Source organism: Aythya ferina (genome assembly GCF_964211825.1).
Source record: "Aythya ferina genome assembly, chromosome: 9".
In the NCBI taxonomy this organism is placed as follows: domain Eukaryota; kingdom Metazoa; phylum Chordata; class Aves; order Anseriformes; family Anatidae; genus Aythya; species Aythya ferina.
In genome coordinates, this window is record NC_140305.1 from 10934919 (window position 1) to 10958710 (window position 23792).

The 23792-nt window shown below is 43.0% G+C and overlaps 1 protein-coding gene and 2 long non-coding RNA genes across 3 annotated transcripts in view; 2 read left to right on the plus strand and 1 right to left on the minus strand.

Annotated features, from left to right (window-relative positions):
• HS6ST1 (heparan sulfate 6-O-sulfotransferase 1) overlaps positions 1-8420 on the plus strand; it is a 183787-nt gene extending 175367 nt beyond the window's left edge. The window contains exon 2 of the mRNA XM_084529829.1: positions 1426-8420. Within this exon, the coding sequence (XP_084385955.1) occupies positions 1426-2134 (709 nt within the window). The 3' untranslated portion in view covers positions 2135-8420. The remainder of the gene's footprint in view (positions 1-1425) is intronic.
• Positions 7748-9182, minus strand: LOC311441564. The gene is made up of 3 exons (XR_014696073.1): positions 9062-9182; positions 8706-8795; positions 7748-8202 (listed from the first exon to the last, which is right to left on the minus strand). It is a non-coding gene; the product is annotated as an uncharacterized lncRNA (long non-coding RNA).
• A 73-nt stretch (positions 9183-9255) lies between these two features.
• Positions 9256-23199, plus strand: LOC311441568. The gene is made up of 4 exons (XR_014696078.1): positions 9256-9288; positions 9521-9667; positions 21353-21451; positions 22590-23199. It is a non-coding gene; the product is annotated as an uncharacterized lncRNA (long non-coding RNA).
• The last annotated feature ends 593 nt before the right edge of the window (positions 23200-23792 follow it).

Sequence of the window (23792 nt, forward strand, 5' to 3'; positions counted from 1 at the left end):
TGATGTATTTTCTTTAAATCAAATTATTCTTTTTGCAGTAATTTAGGTTACTTCTGGGAAGAAAAATATTGAAGGTGTTAGGAAAACGTGGGTGCATTAATATTAGCCAGAGCAGACATTTGTTAATTTTTAAAATTAAATAAAAAAATAGTTAAAAATTAAATAAATTTCCTAACTGCACAGTTAGAAAACTGTGCACTATTCTCATAATGGCCATCACATTCAGTTCTCTCAAGCATTTCTGGCAGGGCAGAGAGCCATATCAGCATTCCAAAGATGCATTTCTGATGGGGAAATAATTCTGCTGCTACCCCCTATATAAAGTATTTCCAGTAGCCTATAGATGTGTGTGTTAACCTGCCAAAGCGTGATGCTCTTGTCTGTGCAGTGTCACACAGCCCCATGCACTGGGAGCACATGTGGATTTAATTCCTTGCCAACTTCAGCAACTAGAGAAGGTATTTCCTTGTTCTAGAAACAGTTGGAGACATGATGGTCCCAAGACATTTAAGGAAAAAAACATATATCCCATTTCCCTCTGTCTGGAGAGGGCCGTTGCAAACTGCCATCATTATCAATCCCATAACTTTATCCAGGCTCAATGTGAGCCAAAGCCAGGTGGTCTCCTTGTAGGCAGCAGCTGTCATGTTTTCAGTTCAAGGGACTGCTCGGATCATTGTGGGTTTCATTACCAGTTTTCCTCTTGACTGTCTTGTATCAAAAGTCACATGTATCAAAAGCTTCTCTTAAATTTGAATGGATAACACCATATCTGAAACAATAAACTGTTTCTACTGTTTCTGTTTCTGGGTGTCATCTCACACCTTCTATTTCTACAAAGCATATTGCATTCCTGATTTATCTTTATTTTTCACTTATGTTCCTGTGGTGTTGTCCTGCTACTAAGTGCAGACTCCCAGATTTCAGCCTGGCAGCCAGATCAGTCAAGCAGTAGGTGTCCTGGTCAGCAGCTACATGAAGCGAAAATGATAGCCCAGCTCATAAACAGAGCAGTTATGGGCATGTCCTGCAGAGCAGGTCTTGGTTCAGTCAGAGAGTATGTGCTAGTGTGAAAGGCCAGGAAGTTTCTAAAGTTGCAGCTGCTCTCTGAAGTTGGTATATGAGTTGAATCCTGCTGATTTGTTCTGACTTTGCAATCCGTTGCTAGAAAGGAATGCACTGGAGAAAGAGATACTGATTGGCAAGACTAAACGGTGGGCAACGAAGATGAGAAACATCGATCTAATGTTGCACACAGTACTTAGTATGAGAGATTGCAAGAAGAAAATAGTCCAGGAGCACAGTGGAATGGGTGCTCTGATGTTGATTTACTCTTCTTTTTTATGTTTACTCTGGATCTCATTTTTTCAAGCGTCTTTCTAGTTGCTAGCAGAGCATTAATTTTATTTTCTCTTCTTCTTGTAGAAAATTTTACTACATCACACTGCTGAGAGACCCTGTATCTCGTTACCTCAGCGAATGGCGTCATGTCCAACGAGGAGCTACTTGGAAGACCTCCTTGCACATGTGTGATGGCAGGACGCCAACTCCTGAAGAGCTGCCGTCATGCTATGAAGGCACAGACTGGTCAGGCTGCACACTGCAGGAGTTCATGGATTGCCCGTATAATTTGGCCAACAACCGCCAGGTGAGGATGTTGGCTGACTTGAGCTTAGTGGGCTGCTACAACATGTCTTTCATCCCAGAGAACAAGCGAGCACAGATCCTGCTGGACAGCGCAAAAAAGAACCTCAAAGACATGGCCTTCTTTGGCCTGACAGAGTTCCAGAGAAAGACTCAGTACCTGTTTGAGAGAACTTTTAATCTGAAATTCATCCGGCCCTTTATGCAGTACAACAGCACCAGGGCAGGAGGGGTGGAGGTGGATAATGACACCATCCGGAGGATTGAGGAGCTCAATGACCTGGACATGCAGCTCTATGACTATGCAAAGGACCTCTTCCAGCAGCGCTACCAGTACAAACGGCAGCTAGAGAGGATGGAGCAGAGGATAAAGAATCGGGAAGAGAGGCTTCTTCACCGGTCCAATGAAGCACTTCCCAAGGAAGAGACCGAGGAGCAAGGACGCTTGCCCACTGAGGACTACATGAGCCATATTATAGAAAAGTGGTAGCCTAGGCAGACTTTTATATTAATGATACTCTAGGGTTTCCATATAAAAGATCATGGAAGTAAAATTTCAAAACAACAGAAAAATATTTTATTTAAAAGCAAGTCTGTAAAACAGAAGATAGATTGCTTCCTTAAACATAGGGTCTTTTTACTGTTTCTTACAAGACCAGTGAGATTCTTAAAAAAATAAATAAATACATAAAAATAAAAAACCAGTCAACATTATAATACAGAGGTGAAAAATGCACAAATGCGGTTACCCACTCTTAAGGCCAAATACAAAAGAATGTTTCTTATCCTCACAATTCAAACACAAATGTCAGATGTAGGATTTTTTAAATCTGTTTGTCTCCTGAGCCGTAATGATATAAAGATACATCATTAAAAAACAAGGAAATTGCGGTGTTATTTTGTGGATGTTTTTGGAGGTGGGATGGGAATTGCATTGTTTGTAAGTAAATGATAACAGTGACTAAATTGAGGATGTGTCAGGCTGTGATCTAAGCACAAGGGCAGTCGCTAATTTTCATCTGGCAGCCACTGCCAGAAAGTAGAGCACCATAAGAATAAAAGAAGAAAAATATCAGAGGATAAGAAACATTAAATCAAATTGACTGTGGCCTAGGATACGGACTTAGCACAGTGGTTTTGATACATTGCACTGGTATCACATATTCATACGCAACTTCATAAAAATAATAGGGAGTTCTTGCACAGAGCTCCCAGATTTGTTTCACAGACAGGTCCCAAAACAATTTCAAAGCCAACCAAATTCCACATAGGCTCCAACATGCAGCCCCATGCCATCATGTCACCCTACACAACTGCCACTCATGCCTTCATCAGTATAATGTGCTAACAACAAATGAAAACCTTATCCTGCATACTGAGAAAGGGAGAACAAGTGAAATAGCAATACTGCCTCGTAAGTCTGCAGGACAAGTCTCCAGGACGGTCTTCAGGAAGACCCTGCAAATAATCAGTCATTAATGGCAACATGATGAGGGGGTGATTTTGTTTTGTTCATTGCTATGTGAAATGCTGAACTGCAACAAGCATGCAGACGTACCCATACCTGTACTATTAAGTTATTTTTTACTTGGTTGTGTCAAGAGATAATGGCCATAAGCCTGCTTTCAGTGAAGTCACTAGAACTGATTTAAGTGGGAATAGGATGGGGCTCTCTTCCAGAGCTGTAAAAATTTCTGATTATGGGTCTGAATTAATTATGAGACAGTGCACATTGTCTTTTGGCAGAGTGCCTGCTCTGCAGCTCTTGCTTTAAACGAACAAGCTGTGTTCAAAAAACTGGAAACAGGAATCATGGATAATGTTTTTTTAGTCTCAGACCACTTTCAAAGCAGAGCTCTTTCTCTTTTAATGCTGTTTTTTAGGGACCCATGTAAGTTTAATCCTCCAGTATGGTGACAGTCTAACCAAGTTCTGCTTACTGACTTTTGAGTCAAAGAGCAACAATGACTTCTCTAATTCCTCTTCCCACTCACCAAATTAAAGTATGGCTTATTTTCTTGCTGTTGCAAGCATTTCTTTGTTTGGCTGGAAGCATGGAAATGAAGCAGTTTTTGCCTGCTTCATGTCTCACCCCGTTATTACTCAGCCTGTTAGTCCTGAACCAGCTATTGTCTAGGGTAAAATATGAATCAAATGGAATATGATTTGATTTTCAAAGGCCATGGTAACTGCGGGTCAATTATGGCACTGAAATCACAGAAGGAGAGGCAGAGAGATGATACATTCGGCTTTAGTGTGTCATTTTTTGGCATCTCTCTAAAAATCACGCAATCACACAAATCCACTGCAGTGCTGCTTGTTCTGTATTTTAATTCTTCTGCCTCTGTACCCTGCTTCCAACAGTTTCAAATTCACACTGAGGTTTGCAAAGGAGGTAGCCACCTTAAGCACAGGAGCTGCCTTGTTTCTTCTGTGTACACCCTGAGGTATACACCTTCCTTCTGGAGATGTTCTTCTCCAGAAGAGTGAAGCTGACTAAAAACTTAAGAACAGAAGTTGCAAATAGCACATTGGGTTCAAATAATCCTGTTACATACTTGATCCACAGTCCAATGAAGTTGAAGAATCCTGCTGATTTCAGATGAATGTTGGTCAGGTCTGCATCCTGGTGCTGCAAAGTGCTCAAGCACACGGTCATCTGTAAGCACAGTGAGATGTTGTTACTCGTGCATTCGCCTGTTACCAATGTTTGCTGGTGGTTATCACTGTCTTTAAGGTTTTATTACAAAATGGCCCCTGCTTCCAGAGCTGCATATGCTTGGCCATAAGCATTTGTTCCTAGCTGAGTTGTGGGAAGCAATATGAAGCAATTTTCAGTTGTTGGCTTGGGGGCAGAAGGTATTACAAATCCATTTGCTCATCTCTGACTTCCAAGACTGGGAGGAGCTATGTTTGGTAGTTCCCAACACTTTTATGTATTGCTGTAACTAAAAAAAAACGTTTATATTTTAAAAATGCAATTTTACAGGCTGTTTACCCACAAAACCAATACGCTAGATATAAAAAGCAACTGTTTCATATGCACAGTTTCCAGCTTTACCCGAAGGCTTTTCACTGTGCTCTCTGTGTCACAGCTCCATCGTGCACAAATAGTTACTGCAGCTAAGCCATGCTCACAGTGCCCGTCGGTGCGGCTCCAGAAGAGGGCACGCTGTGGACACTCAGGCAGTACAGCATATGCCAGTACTGACTTTGAGAACCATTCTGTATTGAAGGCCAAATTCTGCTCTCATCTACCAAAGGGTGCTAGTAAATGGGACTGTGTATGATCAGGACCAGTATCATAATTGGGCCCATTTTACCTGAGTTGTTTCTGTGTTATGGGCTCTGAGCAACCAGCTGGATTTTAATGGATCTGTCTGCAGGGTTCTCTAAATCAGAGGCAGCCTCTGACCCTAGAAGCGTGTCAGTCGAAGACCTTGTTCTGTTTTCTTTGTAATATATTACAGTAACAAGCAAAAGAAATGAAACTGCAAAGTTTTGTTAACAGTTTCACTTCAACCCACAAAAGGAGGTCTGACCTCAGCTTAGCACTGAGGCAGGAATTTGTAAATTCAAATCCTGTTCCTGGCCAATACCTCAGTTTCTCCATCTGTACATTGGGAAAGCAAATGGCCTCTCTGTAAAGAGGTACTCCAAAGTATGAGAAGTATAGGACACTTTGAAACAAATTTTAACTATGAATATCAGAAATGAAGACAATGACCCAAAAGCCATCCCACACCCTGACTGCTGTACTGGTCTGTTTAAGGCTGTATGCCACACTTTGATTTATTTTCAGTTCTGTCTGCAAGAGCATAGGTTGCAGGGCATACCTGGCATGATTTTCTTCCTCTAGTGGGTTTAAGGGAACTTTTTTAACATAATGTGAATGTAGTTCTTTTGGTTTTTTGTTTGTCTGTTTGTTTTTGTGATTTTTATGTACTACAGTTTAAAGTGGTACAATTTATTTTTTGTTTAGGACAGATTATTTGATGCTACAACAACATGCAAATTGTATGTGTAGTTTTAAAATGAACAGAGAACAATGGCTTTAAGGCACTCTGGCAGAAGTAGTGGCCAGACAGTACATCCTTGTTCACTATGTTCCCCTTTTTCCCAAAATGTTTTTTCCTGTGACTTCCAGACACACCAACACCTTCTTCCCTACATAAGGTGTTTCTCCATGGGGCCACTCAATGCATCATGATCCAGGTCAGGAGAGGCAATTGATGGGTATAGTGAAGGCAGGTGCAAGGTTGTGACCGGTCTCTCACTGGAGCTTGAATCATAAAATCATTAAGGTTGGAAAAGACCTCCAAGATCATCTCACCCAACCACAAATGGTTCCTCCTGAATTCAGATTTTACACGGTCCTGGGACACTCGGATGCATGTCTATCCCCACAGTGTTTCTGTTGTGTTCCAGGGACACCCCATGAAGAACCTTTAGAAGAGCTGGGACTGTGTAAGGGATTTCTAAGGGGTTACAGAACCAGCAGTACTAGTGTGAGTGAGCATTTTGGATAAGCAGTTACCTGGTACCAGGCCAAAGATGATAGCTCTTAGCCTCTGCTGCCTTCTGCTGTGCAGAGCCATGCACATCTGCAACAGAGGGTGATGCCATGAGTGGAGATTTGCCAGCAGACTCCCTTCCTGCTTCAGGAAGGTGGAAAGGACAACATATGCTGCAGTGCTAAGAAGGAAGAGGTCTTTTTTGCTTTTAGACACCTAAACAATTAACTTGACTGCTTGGTAAGGTGTTGTTGCAGAAGAAAGCATTTTATTGCTCGTTTGTCTCATTCCAGCTAGTTGTGCTGAAGGAGTTTTCCTCCTACTCAAAAGTTTCCCAGTCAGATGTCACCTTGTACCCTTCCCAGGTCACAAATACAGGACAGACTGTAAGGCTGTAGACCCAGGCTGTCACTGGGTTCAAAGTCATTGGGGAAAAAAAAAAAATTCTCAGCAAAGGATCTGTGTGAATTTCTGGCTTGTTTGAGTTTCACCCTTTGTGCCCAGCATTTTGGAGTAAATGGAGAGCATTTGAGGTTGATGTTTTTGCACCCAATAGTCCTGTACTTGCCTACAAAACAGGGGTGGAAATGGAAGCAGCAGAAGGAAGATCCCAGCAAGCTTTTTCTTCCATTGTTGTCCAGTAGGAGCAGAAAGAGCAGTGAGCGTATGAGCGAGGCAGAAGGACCACCTCGGTGGCAGTGTGAACGCACATCAGTTAGGAAGTGGATGTGTCACTGAGCTCATCAAACCACTTCACAGAGACCACTGAACAACTACAGGAAGTAATGACAGACTGTAAAAGAACAGGGCCTGACGTAGATATGTATCCTGGGGCTGGAAGCTTCTCTAGCTTCTCATTCATGTTTTGAGGTACTCAGACCCCTCCTATCCCACAAAATTTTCTGAATTATTACAAAACTGGGTAGCGCTACAGCAATTGGCAACATAGAGTATGCTAAATGTTGTATTTCCAAGGCTATAGCTTGGAATGCAACTCAATGTATTTGCTGGATTCGAATCACAGGGCTGATGTGTCACCTTTTTGTTCTTGTTTTTGCTTTTATATCAGCTCATATTTCAGTGGCAGAAGTGACTGTAGGATTCAGTGCCTGATCAGCAATAGAGCCAGGCTGTTAAAGCACAGGTCATTTAGCAGCAGTCCCAGGTAAACCAGCAGGCAGGCAGTGGAGCTTGTGTCTGCGCACACAGTCTGAGCTATCTGTGGCTGTTTGTTTTGTCCCATCTACAGTTCTTGCCAAGATTAATGCAGTCCTGATAAGCACGTGGATATTAAAGCCTGTATTGTCCCAGCTGCAGGTGATGGTATTCTTTGTAATTTTTCATGCAAGCTGAAAAAAGCCACATGATTTGCAAATTAGTCTGTTTCATCCCTCAAAGCCCCACAGTTCCCCCTCCCTGTTTTTCCCCAGTTGTCTATTCTGCAGACTGTATTGAGAGAGTTGTACAATAATGAATAATTTTATATTCAAATGATTTACTGAGCATGATTTGTTTTGTACATATTGGAATATGATGTAACTTATTTTTATTGCCCCTTTCCATCTTTTTTTTTTTTTTCCATAAGGAAAAGACAAAAATCCCCACTGTCTCTCAACGTGAAGTTTCTCTGTGTTTGTTTGTAGTCTGCCAGGCAAACATGCAACAGCCGTAGGATTTTTCACCAGTCCCTCCTGCTGATTTTATTTTTCATTCTCATGTTTTTGTCTAAAGCTTTTATATTGTCTCTTCTTTCCTCTGTGCTGTACAATCTGCACAAGAAAGGGAAAGGGCAATGTAGGCAGAACTTTCTTTTCTTCCTTCCCCCCTTTCTTGTATGCTTTACCTACCAGGGAACTCCATTTTTATCTGCTAGGAGTTATGTGGCTGAGGGTAAAAATATAGTAAGTTGTTTCCCCCACCCACCTTCCATCCTCCATATTGTAGATCAGACAGATTCGGCTTCTCCAGAAGTGATTGTGGCTGGAGTCATTCCGTTCGGCTGAATGTGTATGGTTTGCACTTTTTTTTTTTTCCACATCAGGAACTTAACAAAAAATAAACGACAACTGTTCAATTTGAACCAAGTAACACTTAAAGCTTTATATATTTATTTATAACATCTTACAAAAAAAAAAGTGTTAAAAGATTTTTTTTTTCTTTTCCTCCACAAGAAAAAAAAAATAGATTAAGAAAATAATCATCTAATTGCTTTTGTCTAGATCAAGAATGAATGTTAGCAGATGAAATAAACCCTAAAACTGAGCATCTGTTGTGTGTGTCGTCATTGCATTGGCCTTTGGATGCTGTTTCAGTGCAGTATGTCTTGCCTTCCTGTATTACAGAGATGCAGCTGCCAGTGGAGTTTATGGAGAATATCTGCTGTCTACTAAAACAATAGAGTCTTAACAGAAATATTCTAGAAGGAATTGCAGAACATGTTTATTGCTATTGTTACACGTGAGCCAATGTTACAAAAATACCTGAAAACTCCTAAAATCTATATTTTTTCTTTTTTTTTTTTTATTTAATTATTTTTAGATTAATTACCTTTAATACTGTCCAGTCCTCTTAGTTTTCTTTTTCACAGTTATGCCAGTTTACAGATTTGCAGGCAGCGAGTGGTGGTTGTTACAGCAACTATGACAGAGTAATTAACAGAAGTGTTTTTTGTTTCATGTTTAGAAGTACTTTCACCAAATGCAATTTATAAACATTCTCTGAATGTTTCAGTTACAGAACTGAAATAAATCATGGTAGGGAGACCTGCACCTATTTTAGATACAGTGAAAGTAGTATAATAAGTTAGGGGATAGGAAAGTGGAGAATTACAAATGCTTTACTGCTTCCTAAATGAGACTACCTAAACTTTATTTATGCAAAAGTAGCAAACAATATGATTTTACCTGAGCATCATTACACTCTACAGCTTCTACCATATACATTAGAGGAACTAGAGGCATTATATATATACCTTCCAAGCTGTGCTGCTTGGGTTTTCTTTTTTGCACCTGTGAAAATCAGCAGTAATCCCTTTCAAGCCAGTGGAGGCCCAACCATGTGAAACTTATAAATACTGCTAGCAGGCACAAAGCACTGCATCAGTTCCTACTGCTGCAGACTCGACTCCCAAGTTGCCAATTTTGCGTGCTGCAGCACTGCCAGCCTCCCCTTGGCGTGCTGATACTGTTGCCCTGATTTAGAGGGGAGCGAAAGCCCAGAAACTTTGCAGTAATTTACTTAAGGTCATTCTACAAGGCTGTTACAGCCTTCTGATGCAGCCTGGTGCCTTTTGCTGTAACCGTGTGAGGGCTCCTCAGCTGAACTGTTAGATTGAACCACTCAGCTGTTTCTTTTCCTCACAGCTGGCTGCTGAAGGAGTCCTCCCTCCCCCTGATCATGCAGCTCAAACACAGGTGGGGGCCGCATGACGGAGGCTGACAAATTCCAAAGGGACTGGGCTTGCAGCTCCAAATTTTATTTATCTTGGACAAGCAAGAGCAGCTCTTCAGGTATGTTTTAAGTGACAGAGTGCCTCATGAGTGTTCTGAAAAGGCTGCTCTGGGCTCATGGCAGCTGCAGGGTACTGGCAGCTCGGTCCCCATGCACAAGGAAATGGCTGCCGCACACCCTGGGGCACGTGGCAGGGAAAGGAGCTGATGCCTCACCACTAGGCCTCCGTTGGCACAGCCCGTTTGGGAGCTGTGGGCTGCCTGCCCCTGGGGCCAAAGCACAAAGCCCCAGGCAGAGGGGGTGCCACACGGAAACTTCCAGAAGCAGCCAGAACCCCAGCGCCTGCTGCCTGCTTTCCTCTCAGCCCTAAAATGGCGGTGGTCTCAGTGTGCTGGTAAGCGTGGCCCTGTCCCGTCCCTGTGGCACAGCCACACAGTGGGGCTGCAGGAAGGTGCCGTGGTGTGGGCTCTGTGTGTTTGCCACTGGGCTGGGCACTTCTTTACCCGAGCCAGCCCTGCTGGGAGCAGGCCCAGGGCCACAGCTCATGCTGGTGGACAGAGGGAGCGCTGTGCTGTGTCACAGCCCCCGTGTGAGCGTGGTGCTCCTCGCCGCCGATGCCTTCCTCTCCCTGAAGCCTGGAGGGTGCTGGTAGTCACGCAAAGTCTGCAGGTGAAATGCTCTCATTCGCAGGTGGTCTTCCTGCACTTTCTGCACCACCTTTCAAATGTTTTTTCCCCTCGATCAGTGCTCGAACACCAAAAAAGAGGTAGGATAGCTGATGGAAGGGGCGGGACTTTGGATTCTTGCAAGGAAGAACTGGTGTGGGATGGAGAAAGCAGCAAAAACACCATTGTAGGAGGATTAAAAGAAGCAGGGATATTACTTGCTGAGGGGAGAGCTCCCTAGAGTGCTTTTTGCTTGTTTTTGTTTGCCTTTTTTTTTTCTCCTGTTGCTGGAGCCTTGGTTGCACTGATGATTATTCAGTTTCCTTATGCTCAAGTCCAGAATGTTCCTGTTCTGTTTGGTCATTGTACATTATCCAGCACCTGTCTCTGGGGGGTGTGCTGCCTCAGGTTAATTGGAGAGTGCCCTCCCTTACATCCTGCTGCTAGTCTAACAATATGCAGCCCCGAGCTGCTCTGCTGCCCCAGGTGACAGCCTGCTCTTCCTGAATGGAAAAGCCGATCCTGACAGCACCCTCTTGGAGGAGGTGGTGCTGAGCTCCTGTCAGAGGATTGTGGTTTGCTTCTCTGGCTCATGGACTCACACGGAGTTACTTTAACTCTTTAATAGCATCTTTCTTGTCTTAGTCTCCAGGAGGAGGAAAAGCAGAGCAAGTCTGCTTAAAAACACTGTAATGCTAAAGTTTTTCTGCATTAATTGCTCTTTGGGTAGTACAGCTTCCTTTTTCCTCATTAAGCATTTTTGGTTGGATCCACGTGATGCTAAACAAACTCTTTGTCAAAGAGTAGAAAGAGGGGCGGAGATGATTTTAAAATTAAATGTATATCAAACAATTACTATGTTTTTATGGACTTTGTAAAAGTGGGCAATTCAGGAGAGCGCTGTGCATGATAGTTCACAACACTTTATGATGTGTAAGTGGTACAGTAGGGATTTAAAAAAATTACATATAGTAGGTACATTAAAATTCCGGAGCTTATACCTCCAGAAATGTTCACAGCTAACCTGGGCACATCAGTTCAGACCCTCTCTGCTGCAGAGCGAAACCAAGACGTGTTCATATGCATAAAAGTGTGGGTATATATGTCTATATCTATCTAGATATAGATATATAAAATAGCCATAATAATAAAGCAGTTTGAGTTTTACTGTAATTATTATTTCATAGACTTCAAATTAAAAGGAGTGGTCAATGAAATAGTCACGATTAGAGCAGTATTTAATAGACCATTGCCATCTGTTAAAACTGTCAGAGGTTGCAAGTGATGAAGGCTTCACTAGAAAAACCCTGCATCCTTCAATTGATCTGAGAAGTAAGTGGCTTGGAAAATAAACTAAACGTATTCATATTTTGCAAGCATAATCTACAATCCTAATATGAATAAAATTGCCATTTAAAATTAATATTAAGCAGACCATACTCTGTAGCATATTTGGGTGCTTTGATGTGTGCTGTTGTTTCTTAGGCATTAGAAATTCTTTCCCCTACATGATTTTACTCATTTCTTTTTGGTTATGCTGTTCTCAAAAGCTTTTTTTTTTTTTTTTTTTTTCCCAATTTGCTAAGACTGCTTCCATGTCTCTGCCTGCTCCCTGGCACTGCTACCCCAAAGGTCTGGCGGCAGTGACTGGGGATGTGGAATATCTCAATAGGGGATCCTGTGCCTGTACAGAGGGAGCTGCAGAACTGGACTACCAACACTTAGGATTCAATGCCCAGCCAACAATACAAAAGCCAAATAATGTGCTGCAGGAGCTGGGAATGGATGAGTGATTGCAGTGCTTTGCAAATGTTTAACAAGCTAGATGGTATTTATATAATTATTTTGCTCTCCCCACTAATATCATTTTATTGGGCTATGGTTATGGAATCCAGATGTTTGTGTTATAAATGAGTAGTAATGACAAATAATAAGCATTTAATTCATGCTGCTTTAATATATTCTAGTTCTTACTGGATTCAGACTAAAAGCTCCTTCCTTGTATTGACTTAAACCAAATGTTATACCCAGTTTCTCTGTAAATAGTAAAGAAATTCCATGTGGCCTAATCTGGTTAATTCAGGCTGGATACCAGGTACTGAAATGAATAGGTGGTAATCAGTCATCAATTTTCTGGCATAGGCAGTGACAACATGTATAAATCATATGGCCTTTGTGAGAGAGTAAATAACTTCCCTGTAGAATCCTTTCTTTGGGATCATGTTATTATTACCAGACATTGTTTTCAGAACAAGAGCTTGCAGCCAAATTAGTCAGTGCTCAGATGTTTTGCATACTGTAACAGCCCCCATCAGTACATGTTACTGCTGATCGTGTGTTCTTTTGTTTCCTTAATCTCAAATATTTTGATGCTAAATATGAATTTATAAACTCATGCCAATCAGCCATATCTACTTGTAGGCTATTAAATTTCACTGGGCTAATGCACAGGCGAATGTTTCGCATTCCTGGAAACACTAAGACCAGCTGTGCTGCTTAGCACCCAATTCCAGAGTAGTAATGGAGGATTTGCTCCAAGAATGGAGAATTTGGATCTTGGCAGGTGAGGTACTGCCACTGGGAGAGACAGACAGCTGTCTGGACTGGAAGACCTGTTGTGAGTCTGGTGAAGTGTCCTGGATTCTTCAAATGTGGAATAATTGCAAGAGTATTGCACACTCCGTGGTGTGTGGTCACCTGCTTTGAGGGCAAGTCTAGTCCCCTTCTGAAGTAGCTAAAACTACTGACATTCAGTTATTTTGGGAGTGGAGGCGATGGTTCTGTTTGAGGAGCAATCTCTTGATAGGAACCTAGCTAATTAGAAGGATCTTCTATCACAACTCTTGCATAGTTTTTCCTGCATTGTTTTTGAGCCCTGTTGTGAAGCACGTTAATTTCCTCCTTGCATGGAAGGCTTGTTGAAAGACAGCGTGGAAAATTAGGAGCCAGAGTGCTGACTGAAGACCTGGCCCTGATGGACAGGGACTGGTGTGTAGTTCTTGGTGGTCAGCCGTCAAAACAGAAGTCTGTGACCTTCGGGAATCAGCATTCAATCTGAGCAAGTAGTCAGGCTTCTTCTTTCGTCTTTGTGATACTCGAATAGTGTGGGGGCTGTTTTGACTCTGTCTGCCAGGAGCCAGCCTGTTCCGATGGGTGCAGGTGCCCTGGCATGGCAAGGTGAGCCATAGCAAGCAAGGCAGGGGAAGTAGCACAGCTGCCTTCTCCAGCACAGGGACAAAGCTGAATTAGCTCTGCCAAGGCAGCACATGAAGACGGGGCAAACCTCTGCTGGCAAAACTGTAGGAGAGTCCTAAACACTGGCCCAAACTGAGGAATTGTGGCATGGATTGCTTGTGGTACAAGCATGCCTGCGGTGGAGATGTCTGTTAGCCTGACAGCTATGTTCTGCAGATGTTTGTGTGACTCCCTAATAAGCCTTCAGAGGATTCTTTGTTCCTATCTATATAAGCATATGGAAGTTATCATTACATACAGTTCTTCTGGAATGTTGGTCCTTCTTTATTCTGTGCTTCATCAGCTCTCCAATGCTTTAAGTGTAAGTAATGCGTTTAAGTTCATCATTCATTCTAGGAACATACAAGACCTATGCATGGAGTTTTATTTGGATGTTTTAGTTTCTCTTTTGTTTTTAAGCAATGCTTATAGTTCTTCTAGACCATAGGCTTTGACTTTTTATATGTACATTTAAGCACTTGCACAAGAAAAACAAGCCACACGTTTGCTGGGAGAGTGTACTGGGAGGAACAACTATAGCAGTAAGTGAAGCTTTCTGCTTGCGTGCGAGCTAGCAGACTTCAGCGACATCAAATGGGCTGTTGTTTCTGAACAGTTACTTGTTAGGGTCTTTATCCTCTAGGTTCATTCTTAGTTTTGTGTATGTATATCTTTTGGTCATCTTAACAAGAGAAAGGAGCTTTATTAAAAAAAAAAAAAAAAAAAGCACATAAAATTCACAGTGTCAGTGAAATCTGTTGCAGGATTAGGATTAGAAACAAATCAGCATATTTACTTTTTTAATTTTTTCCTCACTTTGGGAATCTCAAGAGCTATTTTACATTTTTGCTTGTGGGTTAGGTAGGAAGAACTAGTAGTTTTGCCTGTAATGTGTCTGATGCTTTCTGCATTTCCATATATTCACTCATATAGTGGTTTCTTTAATTGAAGTAGAAATTTCTGTGACTGAAATGATGCTGAAATGTTTCAAAAGCTGGAGGATGAAGATGAGAGAGGATGAGCAGAAGGGGATAAAGACAGACAAGCTGATATTCAGCAGACCATGTCTTCCTTCTTAAGTTCAGGAGGGAACCCAAACATCTCCCACGGTTTTGTGTTGACAGCGAAGGGAATGTCACTGCAACCCAGTGCAACGTGCTGCTGTTTCCTGACCCTGGTGTCAGTAAACATATGGGAAGTTCACTGCCTGAGATCCAGTGCAAAAGGCTCTGTGGGAGAACACAACTTAAGCAACTTCTTGCCAATGGTACTGCTACCCAGTAGCTTCAATAACTGTAGCGAGTTCATTAACCTTTTGTTCCTTCTTGCCCTCGTAGAGAAGCACACAGATTCATACATGCTCTGAACTATACCCAAAAAGCGTCTTACCACCTTCTGGAAAGCAAGGCTGGGATAACCAAGAATTCTTCCTTGCTTCTGCCAACAAAGCTTAATTTTTCCTTATGTTTTCCTTGCTCTGTGTAAGGAGGAGGGTGACAGAAAGGCAGCACACTATCCAATCCTTGTTAGAGGACACTTTCTCATCCATTAATCCTTCATTTTCTTTTCTTCTGTGTATTACCTGAAGGTAACAGAGGAGGGTTTTGGTTGGACTGTGGGGTAATGGAGAAGATCAGGAACAGAAGTGTCCGCAGCTACTGTGCTCTGGGCACTCTGCCATGCCATACATAAAGCAAGTAATACAGAGAAGTTTGGATCTACAGTTAATTGGAAATATGCCAAAGCAGGCCGATACACAGACTGCTGGCAGAGATCGTGCACTGTGATAAAATGAATTGGAAGGTTGTCTTGATTAATTGCCTACTTCTTCTCACCCTCCCTCTATCTTGATCTTCCTGCCACCCTGATTACTGCAGGCACGTCTAACTTGTCAGCCATGTCAGCTAGCTCCCGTTTAAATGTGAGTAGTGGTTATAAGCCAAATTAGTCTTCCTCTTCTGTTTCGCAAGGTGCTTCATGCTGTGAGATTTTGGTGTGCGATAATAAAGACTTGCAGGGCAACCTTCTTAAAACACTGAAGTAGGAGGGGTGTTTTTCTCCTCTAAGAACTCAGTTGTCTCCCTTCTCTGTGGAGCTTCTGGCTTAAAAAGGAAGAAAAAAAAGGCATCCCTCGTTTTTTGGGTGTTCTTTTTTGTTGGTGATGGTGTGTGTTTTTTTTTGTTTGCTTGTTTGTTTTTTAATATATACTTAGTTAATGCTGTAGGATTTCACATATCTTATTATTTCAAAATCCTGCAACAGTTGTGTAGTAGTTCATAATACATGCCTGCATTGTGCCATGAAAACTCCGAGCAAGATGAGACCCTGCCTCAGGAAGCTGTCACTTAAATCAGCGGAAAGGAGAATTAGTTTTACCACACCCATGGGCTATGGCAGCATCAGTTATCTTTGCATTAACAGTAAGGTAAGATTAGGAGTTTCTCACTGTTAACAGTGTGAGGACCTGCAAACTTGTCTCATTAAGAATAAAGAAAAGCTGGCTCTATTCCGACTTATGTTTAGACCTCAAAAATGTTTCTAAGATCAAAAAAATTTCCTTAAGTATTTTTAAAGTTGGCTTATTGGGGTATGTAAAAACACAAAATTTCTCACTACAGTTATTGTCACCCTGTTTAAATTAATCTATCATGCTTTCCTGATCTACAGAGCAGGGAATGAGTTATAATTTCTGAGAGGACAATGATGCGATGACACTGATGAGGGAGACTGAAGTCTCAAACCCCATCAGGGTGCATGAATCACAAGTTTTTTCCTCTCCAGTTAGTCATTTCTCCTAGAATAATGAAGTCCTGTCTTTGATTTTGGAATTTCTGCCTCTTTTCAGATTTATTATTATCTCCAGATGGTCTGTTCTTTCTCCCCCCAAATTCTTCTCGTGTTATGAGGTGGGTTTTTTATAACCATGTAATACACTAGCTTCTTTTCATTGATTAAAACTTCCCAAGGTTCTGTTTCGTGCAGCTAAAGAGCTGAAACTACAGCTTGGCATTTTATAGGCAATTATCCACAGAGAAGGATGCATTCGGATTTGCGCTCTACCTTGGGGCTATTAGAACACGACAAAATACCAGTTTCTGACCTAAAAGCAGATCTTTCTGGGTGCCACCAATGGCTGCTCCCCACGCAGCACTCCCTGGAGGTGGTGTTGGTCTCTTCTGCCCAGGAGCTGCCTCACTGAGGCATGCGGGGCGTGCGCTTGGCAAGGCTGCTGCGGGCAGTGAGATGATGCACAGCGCCTCAGGCTGCTAGAGCACAGGGAGATCTGTGGGGGAATGGCCAAGATTTTCCTTGGAAATCTGTGGAAGAGCTTAGCTAAGTATCAGCGGCCACCTCCATCTCTATAGCAGATGCCCTGGCTCCAAGCCTTCTGTCTGTGTGGATATCCTCTGTTTGTTAGGATAGTATTGCTGGGGGATTTTCATTATTTTGGAGTATTTTTAAAACTGGCCCATCTCGGGGAGCTGGAAATGAACATCTTGTAGCAGCTGCTCTCTACCATGTAACCTTCCTTCAAAGTGCAAGGTCTCACCCCATCTCCCTGTCCTGCGTCCTGAGCGATGCTGATGCCCTCAGCAGCTGTCAGAACTTCGTGGTCGGCATCTCTGCATCGCTCATGTGCTGGAGCAGGCCAGGTCTGGGCACGTGCATGAGCAGCATGAATCCTTAAATCCTAGGGATTCAGAGCTTGCAAGGGCGAAGAACGTTGTTTTGAAGTCAGGGCTGAAAACAGCGGAGATAGCACAGTTAAACCATAACCCAACACCCACGGCCATACTGCTAGCTGGGCAGGAGAGAGGTGATGGGGTGGTTTGGGAAGTGAAACTGTGCTTGGCCCTGAGATTCAGAGCAAGAAGTGTGAAGGTGGTGCAGTGGAGGAGGAAAAGACAGCTGAGGGAAAGGAAAGGAAGGGAAGGGTTAGAAAGCCTGAAGGGTTAGCTGCAGCCATCAGACCCTGAGCAGCAAGTTTTCATTACAAAGATGCAGAAAATAGATGGCTTCAACATTTTTTTCAGTAAAGTCCATGTTCAGACATGGTCTGTTTTCAGTTATGTTCATATGTGGCTACTAATAAAAAGTGTGCAGAGCTAGACTTGTGTAGGTATTGAGTTGCAAATGAACAAATGACAGAGAGGATCTGAATCTGTTCTGATGTCTGCACCTGCCCTGTGAGGAGTGTGAAGCTTTCACAGGTATCAGCACACCCAGCACTGCAAGTGGTGTGTTCAGCAGCACATCATCGTTCCCATTGCAAGCTGCCTGCTTGCTCTGAGTTTCTTATCCATGGGCTGCTTCTTACAAATCAATCATTTCTTGCTCCATTTCAGAGTTTAGTTTTGTCACTGTTCAGCCCCAGTTCAGCTCCTTTAATCACTCCATGCTTTCCTGTTGCTATTAGGTCTGGCACAGCAGTGCAGTATTGAAGGAATTACCAGTCCAGAGCCAGTAGAGAAGTCAGGGGAATAAGTAAGTTTTCTGAGAGGTAAACTGTGCCTGCATCCTGTGGGAGTGGAAGAGAGCCAGGGTTTATTTAAGCAAGGATTAGCCGTACCTGCTGTCAAAGGCAACAGCTTGGTTCGGGCCACTCCTGCCATCCCTTGCTGGAGCCAACACTGTCTCTTCCCATCGCCTCTCCCTTTGGCACTGCCCCAGCAATACCTGCTGTGTTTATGCCTTACCAGTCCTGCGGCGACAAGAGCAAGTGCTCCCGTGCTTAGGAGTGTTTTGGGACTCAGGAATATATTCTGGGCCCATTCCACTAGCTTCATACAAACCTGTTTCTGCTGAAGACTTAAAAAGGAAGTGAGGACTTCTCCCCCAGAGCTGAGAGGAAGTATCGGTACCTGCTGGCTGCTGCCAGACTTGAAAACACAGAGGCTTGTGTTCGGTCCTCACAGTGTTCTGTCCAACTGGGACATCAGTAAGTATGTGCAGAAACACAAAGAGAGCTGGGAAATTACTCATGCTTCCCTGTTCAGAAGTGTGCTGCTGAGAAGGAAAGTGACCTGCTCCATTTGGAGCTCCAAAGAGGGGTCTTTCCAGATCTAGCATTCCCCACAATAATGCTAGGAGGGAGTTTGTTGCAGGTGGAGAGAGCTTGGTGTTCAGCTGCGTGTTTGAGAGGCCAGCAAGAGGTGCTGCGCTCTGAAGCAGGACTCGAAATCTTCAGGAACTCTGCGTGAGCTTGTGGAAGGCCACGTCCAACTTTTATCTTGACCCCCTACCATAGAAAGGACGGGAACAAGGATTTAAAAGAATATAAAATACTTTTGACTTGCAATGAGTATTTCTTGGTTCTGTACATTGAAGGGACTCGGTACAGGTGTAAGAGCCTTTTCCAGGGCGACATCTCACACATAACAGTGCTGAGGTCCTGACAGGGCTGCCCCCGTCGCACAGTTAAGGGAGGCACGCACACTCAGCTGCTGAATGTTTGCATGCATGACCGCCTCTCTGCTCCCCTCTCTCAGAGGGAGAAAAACAGCTCTGCTCCAGGGAAGGAGGGAGGGGAGAAAAGGAAATGAAAATTTAGAAAGTAGATTGAGTGAGTAACATGTCTGGAGGCCTGCCTGCCCGTCCTTAAGCTGCTGAGCAACTGTGGTGCTGTTCCTGAAGTACTTGGGTGTGTGAAGCCACGTGGTAGAGGAAAAAAGTGCAAGTCTAGTCCTGAAAATGAGATCCTAAATCCATGTGTCTACTTAGGGTGTCTGAAAACCTTCGTCAGTGTAGTCTGAAGCTTACGTATAGAGAAAAGTACCTGGCACGCAGCCTGGGTAAACCTTTTCAATGTCATGCCCTGCACAGTTCATCTTCAGCCAGTGATAGAAAGAGGCCTTAGATAGCAGAAGTGGTCTCACTCTATTTTCTGTGCAGCTCAGCTGGAAAAGTTACTGTTTCTATGCATCACATGGATGTTATTTCAAGTGTTTTGGACTAGGTTTAAGAAGCCCCAAGTGGCTCTTCTCTCTCATTCACTTGGTTTTGGGATCTGCTTTCCTAAACAGTCTGAGACAAGTGTTTGCGTTTCTTAGAAACTAAGGTCCTGATCCAAAAAGCATTTAAATTTTCAGGAATGATTTCACTCCGTGGAAAACTGCCTCTCCCTGCCTCTAGGATGGAACAAAACAGCTCACAAGCTTTGACTTCCAGGACCCACAGCAGCAGCTGTCATTATCAGCCTAGGAGCGGGTGTGGATCTCCTGGCCTTTTCAGACTTCACGATGTGCCTGAAACCTCAGCTTGTGTGTTCACCCTTCCTGCCCCTGCAGCCAATTCCCATGCCATGCTGTTGAAATTGCAGCACGTGCAGGAAAGTTGGTGTGAGTAAGGAGGTGGGTGAGGGACCTGAAGTGCCTGTCTTGGGCTGATGGGCAGAGACTGGTGTTAGCAAAGCCCCTCTCTTAGCTTCAGTGCCCGGTGTTTACTCTGATGCCTGCAGTGTCCTGACCTCCCTCCCTGGAGTCTGGCCAAACATGTGGCTTTTGGCCGTGCCCTGGATTTCAAGAGGGAATACGGTGTCAGTGTTACAGAGACAAGCTAGCACCGTGCCCATGGTTTTCAGGGAATTCATTATGCACTTTCTATTTTTCTCCAAATACTCCCTACTGTTTTCAGATATTAATGGGAGCAAGGCTACAGCTTGGCTGCTACCTTTGGTACAGAAAAGGTGTAGAGCAGTAGTACGCAACTTCATTTTTCACAGGCTAATAATTGGTATTTTCCAAAATGGTTGTGTATTAGCTGCTTAACTGCAAGCAACAGACTTGTGCATTGCGGGTGCACTTCGTGAACCTCAGAACCTGCAGATTCTGCTTATGCCACAGTCTGTCAGATGAGAACAGCCAGAGAGGGGTATTTCACTTCCAGTACCACTGTTCATGTGGCACTGCATGCTGAATGACTGAGCTACAGCATGCAGGGCTTTGCAGGGCTGTGCTTTTTGTCATCTGCAGCTTTTCGTTTCAGAAGCATATTACACATTAGCGCGCCAGCCCCAGCCATGGTCAGTTTAAATGTTATGGGTTTAGTTTAAACAACAGCAACAACAAGCTGTCTGCTGAGAACTGTTGGGACCGTGGAGGTGTCAGGATCCTAATGAAGGCCGTGGCTGACCGCTCTCAGAGCTGGCTGTACCTCCCGGTGCTGTTTGCCGAGGGAGTGGTTGCACGAGTGAGTGCCTAGGGGTTAGAGTGCTTTGCATGGAGCTCCATAACCTGCCTCTGCCTTAACAGAGTGATTGAAACCTCATAACCAGGCAAGCTTTGCCTGAAGTGTTCTCTGTGAGCATCTTGATGCTGTTTGAACTGCAGAAAAAATAAACACAGGCTGGGGATGTTTTCAGGTAGTACAGCTGTTGGTGAGGTGTGTCCCTGTGCCTGCAGCACGAGGTACAGACAGCAGACATAGCTCAGGCTCGTATGTGCTGTGTTACAGGTGAACGTGTGCTCTGTTTGTTGCGGACAGACCGCGTGGATGTCCTGTACTAATAGCATACGTACACAGGCTGTTACCACAGAATGATGTACTTTAGTATCTGACGGGGTGCTGATAAGTGAAAATGAAAATTCGTAGTTTCTGATCAGTGTGAGTATTTAGTTTGGTGATGAAATCCTTTCCTGTGCATGGCCTCTGCACTAGCCAGGCCTCAGATAAGACTCGATGACATGTTTTTTGCTGGTATCTTCACTGGGGGGCAGAAACTCATTTAGGACAAAAATCATTTTTCCCCTTGCTACTTGATGAGCTGTGAAGTTCTGCTTCAGCTGAGTGGTGTGAAATTATTGCCTTGAAACCACTGATTAGACTGAGCTCTGTTTTTCATTACAGGTTCTTTGATAACAGAGAAAATGGACACCTCTTCTGGAGTTGGTCTCAGAAAATGCCTGGAGGCTTATGCCTGTTGATGCAGCACTCCTCTCCTAGTGGGTAAGTGGCATTTATCTCTGTCACAAATTGTCTTTCTGTTGACCTTAAATCAACAGCAGGACCCTGGTTCTCTGTTAAGTTACTTTACTTTGCTTTTAATGGTCCAAATAAATACTGGTTCGGCAGGCTCATGCAGCTGTGTCATAGTTGTTAAGTTTGAAATTTGTTGGCAGTCTTTTGCTTGATCTTATCATTTGCTGCTCTCATTAATTAACTCACAGTTCAATGGCAATTAGCTTAGGATTCTTTCTCTCTGCATTTCATTGCAGGGACTTGATGCAGTTCTGGAATGTGATTATACTTTGCTGTAGTATATTCAAGCATGTTTAAATAATAAGTGGGGATTGCTCAGTAAATACCAGTAACGTGAATGTGTCACACAGCACCAGGGTAGTCTGTAGGAAATTTTTTGTAGACTGTTTATTTACAGCTCTAATGGAACTAACAGTTGTTAATGCAGTAACTTGGCTCAGGCATCAACAAGTTCATTTGTATTCTCAATAACAACCACAGGCTGGCTTCATTTAAATGCTTACTTTTACTTTAAATGTTTGCTTCTATATTGCATATAATTTCATGGTAACTTTCAGCAGCTGAAAAAAATAACAATTTAGTCCCAGCTCACCACCTTCCATTATATAGAATGTCCTTCCATTATATACACATTTTTAATTCATTTGCTCCTACCACTTTTATTTGTATTGTATTTGGTGATGTGTTCTTAGAATCAGCCTGCTTGGTAAGCTGGCCTGTCAGAAAACAAACCCACTGCCCAAAAAAGCATTTATTCTCGTCAGATCAGCTGGATCAACCTCTTTGCTTTCAACGTGTGCAGTTAATTCTGTGGCTGAAAGGAAGGGGGCTGAAGCCAGCCATTTCTGGGACCATACTTGAACTAGATCAGGTCAGACTGTACCTACGTTACTCCCTCCTGCAGTCTACACACTAGGAGATGCTCAGATGGGATTGATTTACAACTTTGGTAATACTAGCAAAAGAGATTGGTATAATCCTAGGTTGGTGGGGTTTTTTAGTCCAAGTTTCACCTTCTAAAGCTAGGATGTGCCTCTGTTTTATGTTCTTCTTGTGTAATTGGCTTCTTTTTTTTTTTTTTTTTTTTTGGCTCTGGACATGCCAGGTATGGTTACACGATGTTGCTTTTATGTGAACGAATATGGTATTTTGCACAATGGATGAGGTTGGATGGTATTGAGAGGGACAAGCCTTTAAATGAATGGCACTTGCTCTTTCACTGTCAAGAAATGCCATTTCAAGCAAAGAAAAAGAATGGAAGTCAGTGGATTGTGTAATTTGTGTGGGTAATACATTCAATTTGTTTGTAACAAATTCACGTAGTTGGTAAAGTTTTGCAAGTTGTGGCTCCGAAAGACTGTTTGCATGACAGAGGTGGTATTCTGCATGGAACTCTCTCCAAAATTCTGGTGCCTTGATCTGTACTCACAGCAGCTGAATTGAGATTTGCAATTGACTGCTTTCATGTTTGCTTTTTCTCCAGAAATTAAGACTTTTTTTTTTTATTGTTTTATAGGTTTGAACTAGTCTGTGTATGCAGGTCTTAGCTACCATTCAGAAAAAGTCTCAAGTGTAATAAATTTTTAAATGCTCACTGGGCCATACAAACAGACAAAATTCAGTTGGTGTGACTGAATACATTATTCATTGTTATGTGTTATTAATAACCTTGTAACTCACCAGTGACAGCAAATCAGAGCCAAAAGTGAATCAAAAAGGGCATAAATTATTGAAATAAATAATGTATCTGCTTTCAGGTCATGAGTTCATCATTTAAACCACAGTGTTTTTCTTTGCATCCTTTTTATTTCTGTGCTATTTAGTACTTTGCCTCCTGCCACTAGGTTAGTTAGAGAAGGTTGTTTATTGTTTTCTAATCAGATGATAAATTCTTTCCTGTCCCTCTCGTTCTGCTTTGTATTTCTATCATCAGAGTGGCCTAGCTCCTGATTTCAGTAAAACTCTAATTATTTACTTGTTCTCCTGTGACAAACAGACTGAGACCATGCAGAGCACTTGTTTTGGAGCAAGTCTTATGTCTCTGAACTCTTGCTGCAGGAAGCATGGGAAAACTAGTTTGTGAAACCTCCGTCCTCTTCTCCATGGGCATGCTGGGGTATTTCTAGCCAGGTTCAGCAAATGATGTTTTGGAAAGAGGCTTTGAATTGTGGGTTCCTGTTGTGTGTGGTACAGGCATATACCTCCTTCCCCATACCCCTAATCCCAGGAAGCTAAAGATCCGAACAGAAGGGAGTTTGGGGCTGAGTTTGAATGTGACGCTCATGCTGGGGTTACATAAAAGCTAGGA